The sequence below is a fragment of the Mesocricetus auratus genome, unplaced genomic scaffold (genome assembly GCF_017639785.1).
Source record: "Mesocricetus auratus isolate SY011 unplaced genomic scaffold, BCM_Maur_2.0 Super-Scaffold_100010, whole genome shotgun sequence".
Taxonomy (NCBI): Eukaryota; Metazoa; Chordata; class Mammalia; order Rodentia; family Cricetidae; genus Mesocricetus; species Mesocricetus auratus.
In genome coordinates, this window is record NW_024429194.1 from 38614034 (window position 1) to 38632429 (window position 18396).

An 18396-nucleotide genomic window follows, 5' to 3' on the forward strand; every position below is an offset into this window, starting at 1 on the left:
TGTTATTAGCATTATTACAAATGGAAACATTGGAAAGATAAGAGTTAGCTTTTTTTGACACAGTGGCAGTATCTGCCTTGTCAGATATCTGTCATATTCATAGTGCCTAAAATATACTCCATAACATGTATTGATGGAGTGGAAGCCAAATGCCTAAATTTCTTTAGGTCCTACACAGAAAAAAATAAAGTGCATCCCTAACAGCATCCTGGGCCCATTTATTATAAGTCAATTTTCCAAACTATCTGCACAGAAATGTCTATTTTGTGGGGAAATTAATGGTAGATAAAATAGAAAAGTATGGTTATAGTAGTTGGGGAAAACGTTGGGTTAAATAAATTTTAAAATTTCTTTGCTTCCTTGGCTTGTTATAAAGACTCTAAACGTTTTTTTAAATCCTTACACACACACACACACACACACACACACACAGTGTTATGAATCAACCTAATTTAAATATACACACTTAAAGATTTCACATTCTTCTCCCCAACTCCTAATCACACTAGTAAACTTCCTGGAGAGTGGAAAGTTATTAATGATAAATTTTGACTGACACCCAATTATACTGACATGATTTAATATAACAGGGATTTTCTGCGGGCTGAGTGGGGGAAGCTGGTTTTCAGGTATAGACCTGCTTCATTTCTAAGGTGTTCTCTTCAAGAGTCTAAAGTCATCAGTGCTTGTAAGGATTTAGTACTTTTTTCCTTTGAAGAGAAAGATGGGACTATTTCTAAAGCACTCTGTGGCAAGCAATATTTTGCAAACTGTATCATATAAAATAAATCGCAAAAGGGAAAAACATCAAGTTTTGACCACATGAAAATAAAAATTCTCAATCTCAAAAATATTTAATTTAGACATTTATTAGAAATGGGTTGAAGAGTGACTAGCAGTTATATACACAGAGATTGAGTTAAGTTGATGGGAAAGTTATAGCATTGGGACATAATTGATAAATAGGTAAAGGAAGTGAATAATTTAAAAGAACAGCATACAGATGGTTAAATTACTCATTTATTGTTCACTTTTATGGATACAAATGAAAAAGAAAAACAATTTATACCATCCATCATAAAGGTTTCTGGATTTTCCTGGTTCACTTTGTGTCTTTAATGTTTCTGTACCTTTTTCAAGCTAATATAAATATCCAACTGTTTATTACAGTTAGACTCTAATGAGTGTTTGCATCCTAACTACCTAACAGCCATTTACAATTTTATTATACTATATAAAATCAGAAAAGAAGCAATGTTTTTGTGTCATTATTAAATAGCTCCAGTACATAGAAATGTGATTGTATGCCTTGATGAGTACAACTTTAAACCTAGGAATCAGCCCGACCGCAACCACCCCATTCTTCTTTCATATTGATTTGTGCAAAGAACTGTCTTTACACTAAAACAATGGCGGACGCCAGACTTCACAAATACTTTGTCGGTGAATAAATGGAGTGTGATAAACATCATTGAAACTGAGAGAGCAGATTACATTGTCTCTTTTTGGAGGCATAGATACTATTGTCTTTCTCTGTAACAGAATGTCTCATATGGGCTTCCTAAGCAACTGCTTTATACTCCAGTGTCCCTTACTATAATTTGAGGAAATAGGTTTAGCTCCTTAGTGGAAAATTTACTATTTTAATAACAACATCTTTTGCCAGTGGCAGTGTAGGAAAATGCCTGTCTCATAGACTGCTAGGGTGAACATAAATTTGCAAAAGCCTCTTTTAGTTCACTATATAGTGATGAAGGCTCAAAATCTTAAAATTGGGGACGGGAGAGATGGATCAGTGTGTGAAGTGTTAGCTGCTCAAGCTGGAGAATCTGAGTTTAGATCTTACACGCCTTTATATAAGCTTTGCATAGAGGCATGCACAGCCTAGACCCCGGTCCATGAGAGACTTACTGAGATGGCAGATCCCAGGGGCTCACCTCACTGCTGGCTGCAAAAGATGGAAACAGAGAGCCACGCGTTCACTGAGAGATTCTGTCTCAAATAAGTCAACAAGTTGAATAAACAAAGTAGAAAGCAATAGAGGCAGACTCCAGGTATTGACCTCAAGCCTGCACCTGTACATGCATGGACAAACACACCTGCACACAAATGAATACCACACACACACACACACACACACACACACACCACACTGAAAACTGTTCATGTGTAGAGCCCATACAATATAACAAACCACTAATTCAAAGAAATTTAAGGGTAAAGACAAAGAAATGTCATTTGTACCTGTTAGTAATAATCTTTCTTTGGGTTAATTTATAAATCTGCAAGCAATTATCAAGTAAAACCATATTCAAATCTCCTCATAGTATTCCTAAAAGTGGATATATTCAGTTTTGTTAAAGGAACATGAATATAATATGCAATTAATGCACTCCTGTTGGTTGTGTCCATCGTGAAATGGTAAAGGTATTTTCTGCACAATAGATTTGTTTCTTTGTGTGTTTCTACCTGTGTAGACATAGTTATATCTATGAAAAAAATAAGACATTAATCAGTGAATTATTATATTATGGTTTGTTTTATACCCCAAAATTTATTGAACTGACCTATTTCAAGAAAACATAAATGGATAAGATTTGGTTGGCTTTGTATCTTCCAAACACCCTATGAACTTTACAGTCAACATTCCTGCTTCAAAAGCTTTTTGTGGGCATTGGACTTGCTGTTATTCTTAAGTAGGACTGAGGGGATTCTAATACATAACAACAGCCAGTTGTTTCTAGTCCTTATGGAAACACATAGGGAAAGCACTGTTAAACTGCAAGCCAGTTCAAACATGTGCTGTTTTCCACTTTGTTTTCTGAATCTTCAAATTTCTATCTACTCCTTAGGTCAAGGGTTTGCATTTGATTGCGTCAGTATGTGTGTTATGATAGGATTTTTGCCTAGAATTCAGATATGTTCAAGGAAAGACTGACAGTAACTTTTGAAGTAGTTATAAATGCCAGCAATATTTTCTTCATAGTAAGGATCTTTGGTGCTATAACTTGTCTTCTTAGAATTACGTTCATAAGAAACTCTGTGCCAGTTACCGGAATTGCATTGGTACTAAAATTTACAAAACTAGCCTGACTTCCTAGTATCTATTTGCATGTCTTCTCAGTGTTTGCCAGTTAAAAATGCAACTCTTGCTTCCAACCATGATGAATGTCGGGGCCAGATTTGCCCTCCCACTGTAATCATCTAGAATACCACAAGGTCTATTAACCAAATTTCCCTATAACAATAGGCAGTATAGGACTTTGATGCATGAGTGACAAAAAACAAAGAAGTCAAGTACTATAAATTGTACCAGCTGACTTTCTGGAGACAATTTTCACACAACTTCTCAGCCAGACAATCCAAATAGTGCCAGGCAGTTGAGCTGAACACAAGAGTCAGATATCAGAGCATAGGAAGCTGCCCAGAAAGAGGTATTAAATTTGTAGTCGGACCACTTGCTCTTTAGGCTAAATGCTGATCAGTTTTCCTGAAGCTGGGAAAAAACAACAACCAGAAAGCAGAAGACCAAATACTTTAGAGCTTAAAGAAGTTAGGAGTGTTTCATTCTCACAAAAGAGCTTTTAATGCCACACATTCAGTAGTGTCCTGAAAGGGTCTGAACTAGCCCTTTCTGTATGCTCTGGACCTTCCTTAGACTACGACAGCAATCTTCAAAAGGACAAAATTGACTCTAAGCAGTATAGCTGAATATGGGAGCATGTCAACCCCGTTGTAAAGAAAGGCAACACAATCTAAAACCCACTAGTACAAAATTCACAATATCCAGCATCCCATTAAAATTTTACAGACATGAGAAGGAAAAACATGTCCATAATTAGAATAATAATTGCATAAATCCATATCCAGAAATGACTGAAATGCTGCATTTAGCAGGGAAAGTTAATAAAAATTGATACAGTAAATCTACATTGTATGTTCAAGGATGGGGAGGAGGTATCAAGATGCTGAGAATGGAAGAGCTGAGAAGGAATTGTGTGACATTAAATGCCTGTTAAAAACAAAGACAATGCTCAGCTCCATCTCCACTTCCTTCTTAAGCAATATAAAAAGAACACGTTCAAGCCAAATGTATATTAAGAAAAGAAATAACGACAAAGAAAAAATAAGTAAGGCAGAGAGAAGGAGAGGAAGGCTCATTGATGCAAAAGCTGAATTTGTGAACGGAATAATTTTACAAAGAGCCTAGATCAATCAATGTTAAAGAGGAAATGCGCACATAACCAAACTCAAGAATAAAAATAAGACTTCTGTGGAAGTCCTAGATGCATAATGCAGAACTAGTGTAAAGAATTTGGTACCGGTACATCCAATTTGGGGACATAAATCTGTGTTTCAAGGAATTTGTGAAACCTCACTCATGAAGAAACAGATACTCAGGCTAAACTTTATATACTGGAGGAATTGAAACAGGAATGTAAAACCTTCACAAATGAAAACCCCCACATGATGTCACTGGTAATTTCTTAATTATTTAAAGAAAAACAGTGGAGGGAAAGCTTCAGAGAAACAAACTTCCAGAGAGAAAGGAGGTTAAATTTGTAATTGAATTCTATGAGTTCACTTTTACCTGTTAGCAAATCACAGATGTGACAAAAGTTGAAGGCTATGCAGCAGTAATGCTAGTGACTATAGATACAAAATTCTTTAAATAAATGTTCAACAAGTTGAGTACATAAATACAAGAAAAAGACAATATATCACAGTTGAGTGGGATTTATTAGGAGTGTTTTTAAGTTGGTTTAACATTGCTAGTAATCCATTAATGGGATTCTTCAAATTAGCTTATGAAAAGACCATGTAGTGATCTTTATAAATTTAAAAAGTAAGTTTGTCATAATGCAATTTTTAAGAAAATAAAAGTTTTCAGCAACAGAATAGAAAGAAATTTCTTGACATGAAGGACAGGAATGAATAACCTTCTGCAGGTATCACGCTTAAAGCAAAACATCCTAATTCTAGTCAATGTAGTAATGGGAGGGGAACAGAGAAGACATACAGAGTATTTCAGAGTAGAAACAGATCCGTAAATTGGCCTTAAGTGTTGATGATACAATCGCCTTCATAGCAGTTCCAAGGAATCTACCAAAAATGAGTAGTTTAAGTTCAAAATTCAAAGCCAGTATGAATTAACCAAGTTCATTTTTCCTAAGTTAATTGCTTTAAAAGATAAAAAGTTGTTTAACATGTACAAAGAGCTGTTTTTACATGTGTGCACATTGTTGAATCACCAAGTCTAAGAAGTCTATGATTTTTTTTTCTTATTGGACACTTAAGCTCTACACTCCTAGCAGTTTTCAAAAATATATTAAACTATAGCCATCACATTCTACAGTAGACCTTCTGAGCTTACTCCTCCTGCAATTTTGTACAGTTTAACAAATGTTTCGCTAACATCCCAACCCACATACCGCACCCCAGCTATCCTGCAATGTAAATGGTAATGCAGGTATCTCCTTAATACACTGAGAAGCAATCGGATGTGTTTATATATGTGATAGGAAAGGACAGTTGGCAATTTGGGTTTAGAATGAATTGCTGTTTAATATAGTGTTCAAAATGTAAGAAATACTTGAAGATGAATTTAAGTAAACATGTATAAGAAAGATACACCTAATTCTGAAGCATGTGACTACAGAGATGGCTCAGGAGCTAAGAGCATTTGAGGGTCTGGAGATGTGACTTTGGTTCCTAGAATCCACATCAGGCAGTTTACAGCCACCTGCACTCCAGTTACATAGGATGCAACATCTCTCTCTCTCTCTCTCTCTCTCTCTCTCTCTCTCTCTCTCTCTCTCTCTCTCTCTCTCTCTCTCTCTCTCTCTCTCTCTCTCTCTCTCTCTTTCTCTCTCTCTCTCTTTCTACCTCATGCACATGATCCAACGAAGCAAGGAGATAAGAGTATAATGATGTGTTAAAACATCTGCTACCAGGTTATTAATTGGCGAGAACTGGAGCGATGTCTCAGCAGTTAAGAACACTCATTGGTCTTCTAGGGAATCTGGGGTCCATTCCCAGCACTGACCTGGGAGTTCACAACCATTTATAACACCTCTTCTACTCTCTGGGGGCTCCAGGAGCACTGCTTGCATGCGAAACACCCAAACACATAAAAGTAAAGTAAAAGATAAAAATCTAATTGATATTAATTCTTCTGAAGTTAAGCCCAGCCTTGCCATGAGGTCTCAGTCAGCATCCAGGCAGGGTTTTTCCTTATGTTTGTTTGTTGTTATAAACATTAACAAATTTATGCAGAAATTTTTTGGAAATAAAAAAATAAGACCTCAATTTTTCATTGAATTTGAGAAGGCTAGGTTGGGCGACTTATCTAAAAACTGACTCTATTAGCAAATCTTGATTTGCTGATTTATGGACAGAGGTAGTAGAATGGAATAGAGTCTAGAAATGCACTACACTGAGTAGCTAGTTTATTGTCTTAGTCAGAATGAATATTACTTTCTGTAAATGACATACTACAATAGATAGCCCAATTTTAAAAAAGAGAACTAGTAACATACATACATATGTAAAGGTTGAGTCACAGACTATCCGTATCTTTAGTAACATGTATATAGTTATATATTTACATGCTGTCTATTTACATATATGTGGAATTTTTAGGAATATTATATATAACATACATACATTTATTGAGAGCTAAAGGGCATACATCTAAACTTCAGGTTAAAGACATGCAATTCTTGTTGCAGAAAGTCCCCAACATCAAATACAAATAGATGCCAAGAGCTTTGCAGTGAACAGGCTACATATAAAACCACAGTTATATCAAGTATTTTAAAGGAAATTAAGGATTACCAGTTTAGTCAAACAAAGCCTTCCAAATATAAAGGAAAATGTTTTATTTCTAGCCTAGAAATCCTGTGATGAAGAAAGGGAGAGAAACACATTAGATTTAGACACTCAGGGAGGCCAGTCATAGAGAAACAAGGGGCAGTACCAATACTGTAGTTATAGAGTAAGCCAAACACTCCATAGGTTCTGACGAGTTGGAAGTACACCTGGCTGTGAGAAGGCACGAAGGGAGGGGGAGGCAGGGCAAAGACCTGAGAATGGGTTGAGATCAGAATGTTTACAATTATTATTAGGTGTTAGACATCTGTGGAGGGAGAAAGAGCACTGAGCACAATACTACAAAGAGGAGTTTTAAAAATGCAGTTTTTAAATAGGAAAACTAAAAAACTGTACAAGAACTGAAATGGAATCTGATTCAGCCATATAATAATATATTATGATTAATATCCCATTAATAATGGACATTTCCATTTTTATACTATTAATTTGAAATTGTCTTGTATCTTGAAATCAAAGGAAGCTTGAGAGAATGTTTATGGGGAATGAATCCTTACCGAAAGACAACATATCTTTTCTAACTCTGATGGACAAAGAAAAACATTATTTAATAGGACATAATCACTAGACATTGAAAAACATTGCTCTGGAGCTTATGATTAGATTGTGGGGCCAGACAAGTAGGGCTTATTGTGTTTCATTAACACCTCTTTAGTTTTGTTTGATTTTCTTTACATATGGTTGTGTGTGCCTGGTAAAAATAATTAAATTAAAAATAAGACAAACATGTTGCAGAGAAGACTCAGCGGTTAAGAGCACTTGCTGCTTTTCCCGAGGACTCAAGTTTGGGTCTCAGCACATCACCACGTGGAGGCTCACAATCACCACGTGTAACAGATGTTCCTACCTCAGACATACCTTCTTGTTCTCGTTCTAGCATCTTCTACTAAAGATTCCATTCTACACTACAGAACTGATCACAGCCTATAGTATATGGCTAGCAAATGGAGTCCCTGTCCTTACCGGACTGTAATATAAACATGAGGATCATGAGAATTTGCTCTGCACGGTGCATATCAGTTTCTGTTCTTTTTGATAAACATATACTCGATAAATGAGAGCAGTAAAAGAAAGGGTAGAATATTTCCAGAGCAACTTTCTTTGATATAGAATAGTATTCTAGTAAGACCTTTCAGAATCCAAAATCATCACCCATATTTGTTTTTTTAGTATAAGATGGAAATGAAGTTGAGTTTATACTTCTAAAACTCTATTTTAAAAGTTAGTTGCTGACATCCATATTGATCTTCCTGAGAACAGGATGGGGTGAAGAGGAAGGGCTACGGTTTTGGGAAATAATTCAATGACAAAACGGAAGAAGAATTAAAACACATGTGATTGGCTCCAAAAAAGAGAGAAGCTGGGAAATGAGCCAGCATCAGTAAAAAGTTATGACAGATAATGTTAACTTGACACTATATGAAATGACTAAGAACATTGTGAGGGTTCATCTACACTAGGTAAGCCGCGGAGCATGACTTGAAGGGTTACCTTAACTAGGTTATTCGAAGGGGGAAAGCTGGCCCCTAAAATTCCGTGGCACCACTTCCTCCTAGGCTTGGGTCCTTGACTGCATAAAAAGGAGAAAGAACGGTGAACACTGCTGCTCATTGCTCTCTGCTTCCTGGTTGTGGGGCCGTGTGACCACCTGCCACTTTAACTTCCCAGCCAGGATGGGTTGTAAACTGAAATAAATACCTTCTGTCACTGAGTTGCTTCTATCAGGGCATTTCATCACAGCAACAGAAAGGATACTCAGACAAATGTGTGTGTGTGTGTGTGTGTGTGTGTGTGTGTGTCTAGTAAGTTGGGGGGTTTACGGAGGTTAGAAGTCAAGAGCAATAGCACATATCCATACTTCAGTTAGGGCCACATGGTAGAAAGGATGCTGCTTAAATAACATGGAGAAAATAGGTTAAAATAAACAGAAAACAGTTGTCATAGAATCCAATGCCATAAAACTAACACCAGGAATGATGGAAGATGGCTGAACTGTTTCACAGTGCACTATACTTGCTACATAAAGTGTGTGACGAATATTAATTGGTTAGTAGACTTATTCAGTACAATGTCATCATTGTTTCTATTGTAATAGAAAATAAAAACCATGGTAGGTAGTGGTAGTGTCACATCTTACAATGTGTGTGTGTGTGTGTGTGTGTGTAGATACATATTATTTAACTGTTTTTGTCTAAAAATATTTTATTACGTTTTAATGCTCCCCTGGAAACTCTACACATGTATTAACAGCTGCTTTTCAGACATAGAACAATGAATACCTGGTTTTCAAAAGTAAAAATTTTCCCCCAGTATTTTTAAATGGCTTATCTTGCTTTAGATCACTTTTGTCTGAAATGCTTTATTAAATTTACATTATGAAAGAGTTGATTTTAATGTGTATGTGCATCAAATAGAATCCATGATTTGGGCTTTGATTCCAATCCTGATGGTCTTTGTTTTCCTACTCAGCAGTGGGAAGGTTAGGCAGCTTTGGGCACTTTTGCTTATTACAGTTCTGTGTTCTCTTGTGTCATCATCACCTAGGTTTGTAAGGTTGCTGGCAGTGCACATATTACTATGAAAAATGAGGCTGCCGTTTGTTCTCTGGGCAAAACTAAATGATTCCTTGGGGAGTCAAAGGAGATTAACTGGCCTGATTCACACTGTCATTCAGGGCTGAGGGCTCAGGCACCGACTACTTACTGGTGTCTCTTGTTCTGGATCCATTTCCAACCAAGAACCAAAGTCCTTCATGACAGCCTTATGGATGCTCCTATTTCAAAATAGCCCTTGGTCCATACAAGTTTTTCTTTCTATGAAATTTTCAAAGTTGTTCACTATAAACATCACAGTACATGTTTTAGTAACTGTATTGAGATAATGACTCCCTAACTATTAGGAGAAATTGCCTTCTATAATATAAGATGCTTTGGAAGGCACCATTACCATGGTAACTAAATATGTTAGGGCTCCAGTGGTTCCTGTTAATGGTCCTAGCTCACAGCACCACAGAAGGTAATTCTTGGTATCTCAAAGGCAGGATCTGCACAGAAGAACATATCCACTTGTTGCAATGTTCTTTTGTGTGAACAGTTACTACCCAGTGCAGAGACAGACAGACAGATAGACAGAGAGAGAGAGAGAGAGAGAGAGAGAGAGAGAGAGAGAGAGACGCCCTCCCTAATTATATCTGTAATTTTTTCAATGCTTAATTCTTTTTAATTTTCTTGGTACCCATGAATAATCTTTTTATTTAAAGTGACATTTTAAGCTGTTGCATTTTTAGTTTTTCTTCAGAAAATTCTCAGCTCTTACTGAAACTCATACACACACATTACTGTATATGCAGGCTAGTCCTGATCTATCTTTTAGTGAGTGAAACCTGGCATAATTGTGGAAAGGTTAATGTGTTAAGAGTCACATCATGTAAAATTGATCATCAGCCACTGAGCATGGGAACACAGTGAATACAGTCAGAGCATGAATTGATTCAGTATTTCCCCTGCTCCTGGAGGTGCGATCTTCCTATCTTCTTGCTGTCTTTCGTTTTAGTAGACAATTTATTGTTTTCACCTAATCTGGAGTGTGGAGGAGGAAGAGCTAAGCCTAAAGAGCATATGAATGTTTCTTCCAATTTATCACAAGCTGGCTGTTGATTTGCTGAAGTGAGGAGCACACTAACCCTGACTCTCTCCACAGTGGGTAAACCTCACAAGTGTAACTACTGTGGACGAAGCTACAAGCAGCGCAGCTCACTGGAGGAGCACAAGGAACGCTGTCACAACTATCTCCAGAATGTCAGCATGGAAGCTGCTGGGCAGGTCGTGAGTCACCATGGTGGGTAAAAAGCGCATTCGTGATTTTTGTTCCTTCCTATCCTGCTGTGTATAGTCCTTCTCATGGGTTAAGCCGTCCCATCTCCCTTTCTACAGTTTTCAACCACATTTACTTTGTCTGGGATTATCTTCCTCAGCAGTTGACATGAGCTGTTTTGGAACACACTATGAACAAGATTCTTGAGTTTCCGTGGCACTCCCAAATCAGTTCTGATAGCATGTGTTTGAATTAACACAGTAATGACAGCCAGCATTAGAGCTATGTTAGAAATGCCACAGGAAAGTACTGTTTAGTCTTCCATTGCATTTCTCTTTTGAAATGGTTCCACAGAAGTCTCTGAGTTCTCTGCGTGAATGCTGAGGGTGTTAGCATTATAGTTTCTCTCGGAGGTGCACAATCAGCTTGGAAATGTGCCAAATAATTTGGGAGGGGATTAGTAATTTTGCTTTGTACATATGCAAGAGACAACCCTGTCAGAAAACCTCTCAATACTAACAATACACTGTGGCGGTGTGGAATGGTTTCATACAAATAAAAACCAAAATACCTTATTGGTATTTTTGTGTTTTTTATTTTAAAAGGATTGACTAATACCAGATGGTATAATTTGCCTCAGTCACTTTTAAAATATAAATATTCATTGCCTTAGATATAGACAAATCAAAGATCCTTTATCAAATCTTAGTTTGTTTTACGTGTGTGTGTGTGTGTGTGTGTGTGTGAGTGAGTGTGTAGTATGTACTGTGGAAGTGCTTATTATACAGTTGGTTTTGATTTGAGATTTTGAGATTTTTTCATGATTTGAAATATTTTTGTTATTTTGCATAGTTTGAGTCCTTCCATAAAGAATAAATGTCAACTTAATGAATGAATGAGGATAACATAGGACCCAAAGTATGATAGGTATACAATTATGGGCCTTGGAATTTGATAAATCAGATCCAGCTATCTGGTGTTTGGATATGTTGGTCATAGGTATGCTTGTGGGAATTAAGCGTAATAGGTTATATAATGAATGCTTCCCAAGCAATTATTTTGCTATCATATCTTAAGGCACTAATACTAAGAAGCAGTGAATTGGCCATTCTCTTTAATGTTACAACTGTTTAGCACTGGAGGTTGCATTTACCTATTCAGAACATTGTTTTGTTTTAAACTGACGGTTCTCAACCTTCCTTATGCTACAACCCTTAATACAGTTCTTTGCGTTGTAGTGACCCCAAGTATAAAATTATTTTCATTGCTACTTCATGACTATAATTTTGCCACTTTTATGGATCTTAGTGTAAATGTTTTTTGAGATAGAGGTTTGCTTATGGAGTTGTGAGCCACAGATTGAGAACAACTGTTTTAAATTGTTGGTTTGCGGGCTGACTGGAGATAGAGGACTGGGGTAGCTTTAGTAGCATGCAAATACTCTCCAATGACATGTCATTGTGACATTAGTTTTCCATGTGATTTTTCCCCATTGCAATTCTGGCCTGTGGTTAGAGGACATATGCAAATTCTATTAATTTATTTCTCTATTCATTCATTTACAGAACTCTGAATTGCATGTCTGCCTGAATAAAAGCCAGAATTTTTCAAAACTTTGTCTTATTGTAGAGAAGATGTAAATATATACATATATAAATATATGTATATGGACCTATCCTAGAATTAGAATCGTGTATTATGGAGAGATAACTGTGTCTTCTAAATAGCTGGGGCTTGGTATTGTCACATTTGCCATATTTTTAGTCCTTCTCAAATATTGGCTCATTTAGGTAATGAACCTAAAACACAATAGGGATGAGCTTGAAAGAGACAAGGCAGGGCACTGGGGACAGCAGGACCAGGCCAGGGAGGAGTAAAGTGATGACAGGTTTTGGTGTTACAGGCTTTCACATTTGTTCTTAAATATTAAATAGTGCTTCAAGCACTCTCAGTACATGGTTAACACCATTTCATGCTGTGCTTACCTGGATTCATAGTAATAATCTGAGAGCAGTGTAAGCCTCCTTTTCCTTCCATGAACACATTTAATAGGGAAGGGCATTGAGTGTGAGGAAGCAAATGACAGATGCCCTTGCGATAGGGGGAGCAAAGGTGGAATGCTACTACAGCGGTTTATTGTCTCATGTACCAAGCTTGTCTTGCATCTCAGAAGTTCATATTTATTCCTTTTTTCTCTTTCTGACCTCTTACCTCTTCCCCTTTATGTTAGTGGTATGTATGAGTGGAGGGTTTTTTATCAGTATGGCTACCATCCACTCCATGTCTGACATAGTTATTTTTCTTAGCCTCTCTTTCGCAAAACTTGTTTGTTCCCACACTGGTTATTCATGGGAAGAAGGGTCTGAAGAAAGATGAGTGTTCTTCCACTTCACCCAGAAAAGACTATCAAACACTTGTTGTGGAACATTCTAGAAATAGAAAGATAAAAGGCTGCATTTTATATGCTTTTATTATATTAGTGGACAACCCAGGTTAAAAATAGCAAAATGAACTGAAGCAAATTCTGTAGTAGTGGCATCTGTGAAGTTCTCTGTGAGCACAGACACTTCGCTGATAGAGAAGTTGAGGCAATCTTCAGACATACTTAGCATCAGTGTAAGAATGAGAGGTGAGAAAGTCCACATAACTGACAGTTGACAGATTGTGTATTCCATGAAGAAAAGAGGTGTGTAGGTATCAAAGACCATTAGCAGATTATCCAAGTTAAATGAGAGAGGGACAGAAAGTAAGGCTAAAGTAGTGGGTTGGGAGGCAAGAGCACTGTATTCTGCTCAAGCCCAGAAGGCCATGGTTTGATTGATAGGAAGCCACTGGGTGATCAGTGTTAGTGGTCTAAAGGACAGTATCACCAATGTAGAGTGAGGTTTGATGTCTCGCCAGGTCAGGGGATAGTATGAGCAGAGTGGAGACGTGATGCCAAGGAAAGGGTGAAAAGGCAGTGGGGTGGGGCACGGAGGCATATTTAGGAAGAAAATCAAATGCTCTTATAAATATCAGTTGAATTGAAGATAAAAGAAATCTTCCTAGAATTTGAAAATTGGTGGTATTTGTGGATAAAAGAAGCAGTGTTGGAAATACTGTCATGGATATGTCTTTATAGTTTGTTCGTGTGATTAAATATGTTATGAAAAGATAAATACACTTTTATCCTCCATATTACTCCAAATACAGTGTAGATAAATGTCCTGTCATGCATGTAATTAATAAAATTGAGACATGAACTAACTAGAAAATTAGTTTTGACTTCTAAACAGTATAGATCCAGAAACAGTGTGTTAAAGTTGCACCACATTTATAAAAGCAAAATCTCAGATTATATAATTAAGTGAAAAAGTGTCAGGTCTTTTCTTCATGAACTTAGAAGGCTGTCAAGCTGTTTTATATGTCAGTATTCAAAATATGTCTACAAAAAAAGTTATAGCACAGTCCAGGTACTCCCTAAAGCCAGACTTCCCAGGATTAGCATTCTGACCTGCTAGTGATGCACAGAAAAAATTACTTCCAATCTTAGTATCTTCGATTCCCTGTCTGTAGAATGAAGAGCACCTGCCTTCCTGCAGTACTTGAAAGTATTGTAAAGATTATTAAATGTAAAGCCATGAAGGAGTACTTACTACCCAGTTTCTGTCCGTTATTATTATTGCCAATGCTGCAGAAACTTTGCCTTTTGGCATGAAGAGCTGCTGTGAAGTTGGCAATAGTGCAAACTCTGTTGTAGTCATTGTTTTCAGTTCACATGAGCTTCATTGAACTTGAGACAAGCCATCTGAGTTGAAGTGGATGTGGTGTGGGACAGTCCCCACCCAGGTTTCATTTTGAGTGTTAGGTGTGTGAAGACATGAAAATTCAGTGTAAAACCTAAAGCAAAACTGCCACACTTTGAACTACTCATTTCAGAACCAATTAGCATATTCAATTTGCAGGGCAAACCCCATCGACTGCTTTTGCTGCCTTTTTGGCAAAATTTACAACATTTTTTTTGTCTGCCACCAATATTTTTTATTCTGTGTCTGGGCTTGTGATACATATTTGTTCTTTGGTTCACACGTGGACTATTTTGTGGTTTTGTAGGCATATTTTGTTTTTGGAACAGACTCTTGGTACATATCCCAGGCTAACCTCCATAAGTCACCATGTCTGCATACAATTATTTTATTTGTTAATAAGTGCTTATAAATTTACTACCGGAAACACAAGGTCATAATGTACATCCCGCTGCCTATTTCCTCACCTCACCAATTCCATTATTTTAGCTTCCTGCCTCTAGACTCCCTTAGCTGAGTTCTGTGGTCATCTTGGTATTGTTTTTTGTTTGTTTTCCAAGTTATTTTTACAGTGGTTAAAAGATCACCTAATATCTTATGTAATGCTTTGGGAAGAATTTTCTTCTCAATACTATCATGAACAATATCAGAGTTTATGTCCATAATGTCCATATTTCTAATTCTCACATTTCCTTTTTTTTCCAAGCTGACAGGCAACAGTTACAAAATTCCTTATTTTTCAGATCCAGAGGGTACCTTTTTAGATGTAGAGTAAAATTTAACTTCTAGTCAACCACTAGGTTACCCAAATATTGATTGTTGATTTCTTTTAAAATGGTTGAGTGAAAAAAACTTTTTGATGATCTTTTTTCATTTCAAGATCAGCAACAGGTATTGATAATCAATAAGTCATGTGAAATGTGCTTTCATTTCATCTTTGCTTTAAAATGTTAATGTTCATCAGTTGGACACACCCCCCCGTAGATTAGAATGCATTCAGTTTCACACATAGGTCTGTCTTCTACAAATAAATGGATCTAGGTGAATCACTTTGTAGTGTATACTGAATAAGGACGGAGCACCTAGGAGATGGAGCCTTCTGCTCTCTTGTATGAGCACTAATGTTAATCACCCCATCTGATCTGTGTGGAATGTCATCCTCATCCTAGTTAAATATCCTGGACTGGATTCTTACTGAATAGTGGCTTTTTTGAGTCACTTGTCTATCCTTGTAATGTCTCTACTGAAGCCAACAGCTATTAAGGCATGTATAATGAATGGAGCCCATCAAATGAATCAGGGCAATAGTTCAGTGAGCCAATGTGCCAGTTTTTAGAAATAAACTACAGTGTACTGTCTACAGACAAGTGCAGAACCGAACCTCCAGCATGATCACATGCAGGTTGTGGTGCTGCTAGTAAGGTTAGGACCTCATCAAATAGAAATCAGCTGCAGGAAAATGTGTGGGGGAAGAGTCGCCTGCAGCTGCTAAGCCTTTCTGTAAAACAAGGTGGCATATGTAAATTATTTCAGAAAAATAAAGCCCCAAAAATCTCAGTAACAGTGCAGTCTAACGTATCATCAATTTTAATCTATACTAAACATATTTTTGAGGAATAAAATGAGAAAAATATCAGATGAGTGTATTGGTTGATGACCAGTACTAGCAACAATTCATTGCAGTGATCTGAGAGGCATTCAGATTCATAAAAATAAACTCTGTGTGTGTGTGTGAGAGAGAGAGAGAGAGAGAGAGAGAGAGAGAGAGAGAGAGAGAGAGAGATTAAAGAATATTCTTCAATACTGTGATTTACTTCCTTTATTTTGGTAGACAAACTTAATTTGTATAACACATATCAGGATAGCATACTTACCTGTGTCTCTCAAATGCTGAAGAAATCACCAGATTGCCTTTAAATGTGGTTTTTGTGTAGTACCGCCTATGGAAGATTGTAAGGAACAAGAGCCTATTATGGACAACAATATTTCTCTGGTGCCTTTCGAGAGACCTGCTGTCATAGAGAAGCTCACGGCAAATATGGGAAAGCGCAAAAGCTCCACTCCACAGAAGTTTGTGGGTAAGCAGCACGGAGGGATGACTTCATTACACATCTGGGGACTGCGACAGAAAAAGACATGATTCCATGTGTTAACATATAAGTGGTGTGTAAATATCCATGACTTTGCCTCATCATTCTCTCCCACTCTATGACCGACCATGTACATAACACACACACACACACACACACACACACACACACACACACACATGCGTGCGTGCGCGTGCACACACACAGCCTTAGACACATGGGAAAGTATTAAAGGATGATAGTAAGAAGCATATCAACATGGAATGATATATAAAGTGAGATTATATGTTAAAGCTAACATGTTATTTTAATTCATACTGAATAAGAGATGAGATCTGCACTACTGGCCACATTTGTGGTATCTTTTCATTTCTATTTTTGAATGTTTTAATTTCTAATATTAATTCTCTGATTATTTGATCTAGAATTAAAAAGCACTTCAAGTGTTCCCAAACTTTGCCTTCAAAAATTAATGTAGCAGTGTCCATCTAAAATGTTTCCTACATATACCTGTATTTTTTGTTTTTATCCCTTTTTTGTCATCCAGCCTATGACTTTTGAGCTGGAAAGATGAAAGACTGTCTATTTAGGCTTCATTTACCATTTCCAAGTCTTTAGGTATTCTGTGGTATGCCCAGTGTTGGCATCATTCTTCATCCAAGTTGTGTCTTTTGAATTATATCTGAGGACAAAGGGTCTTGCATTTGTTACAAAATGTGTGAATGGTAGAGTTTCAGTAGAATGTTAGAGAACCATTATTCTTTGTATATGTAACATATCTTTCCTTATAGTGATAAGGTGAAAAGACTAGGTAAAGCTATTAAAAGAGATTCTCACATTCTACTACTGGAGAACATGGAAGGGGAGCCTTACTAAGTAGTGGCTGGGAGCTAGCCTCTTTCTTGGTCATTTAGGGAAGCTAGGAGAATTCTGTTGCTCCAGTAAAACCTTTGAGAAGGTGTCTCTTGTATTATAATAGAGAACTGGCAAACTGTTGTCACATTAAGACGAGCAGAAGGGATTTAGTGAGCACTCAGAACACACACATTCTAAAGATCCTCTGCCACTTTTGAAATCTAAATCTTTCTGAAAAACACTCTTCCCATGATTTCTAGAACACTGTCTCTCCCCTTTTCTTCCATCTTCTCTGTTCCTCTTCATGCAGCTATACACACATGTGTAGAAGTCTGAAGAGTCACCTTACTAGATCTTGGGAAAGAGAACATAATTGCCCCATGGAAGACCCATTCTTGCCTCTTTTCATTTTCAAAACATCATACACACACACACACACACACATGTACACACTCCACATACATGCCCCCCAACTCTTAGGTGCCCCTCCATGTACATACAAGTTCTTTGCCTACTGGACCACACAAACAGCACACAAAATATCGGATGCTTTCTAAGGATTGGCCTAGGCACATGCCATCCCGAGCTCTGCTGGTGCAGAGTTTGTATGAACCCTAGAAACACTATTGAAGGATTTCTGGGATCCTTGTACAGAAAAGAATGCATGCTGCATTCTCTGGTCTTATAAAATCCTCATTCCATAAGGCCTTCTAGATATGCTGTAAAGGGTAGGAATCCAGCCTGGCTCTGTCTGCTGACATAAAAGAATTTTCCAAACACTCTTCTTGACCTTTTGTTCAGTTTACCGATGGCAGAGTGAGACTATCAGCTGCCATGCTTCTAGAGTTGCCCTCTATCAACACATATACATGTTACCCATGTGATCCTCAAACCGAAGTCATTCCCTTTTCTATCTTGGTGTCATCCACCCCATTTTTCAAGACTGAAAACTCAGCTTCACA

General features: G+C 37.3%; 1 protein-coding gene across 7 annotated transcripts in view; it reads left to right on the top strand.

The window, feature by feature from the left end:
* Positions 1-18396, top strand: part of Ikzf2 (IKAROS family zinc finger 2) — a 150234-nt gene that overhangs the window by 122395 nt on the left and 9443 nt on the right. For all 7 annotated transcript variants that reach the window (XM_040753387.1, XM_021227403.2, XM_021227404.2 and 4 more), the window contains 2 exons: positions 10591-10728; positions 16424-16567. In XM_040753387.1, coding sequence (XP_040609321.1) covers positions 10591-10728; positions 16424-16567 — 282 coding nt within the window. The remainder of the gene's footprint in view (positions 1-10590; positions 10729-16423; positions 16568-18396) is intronic.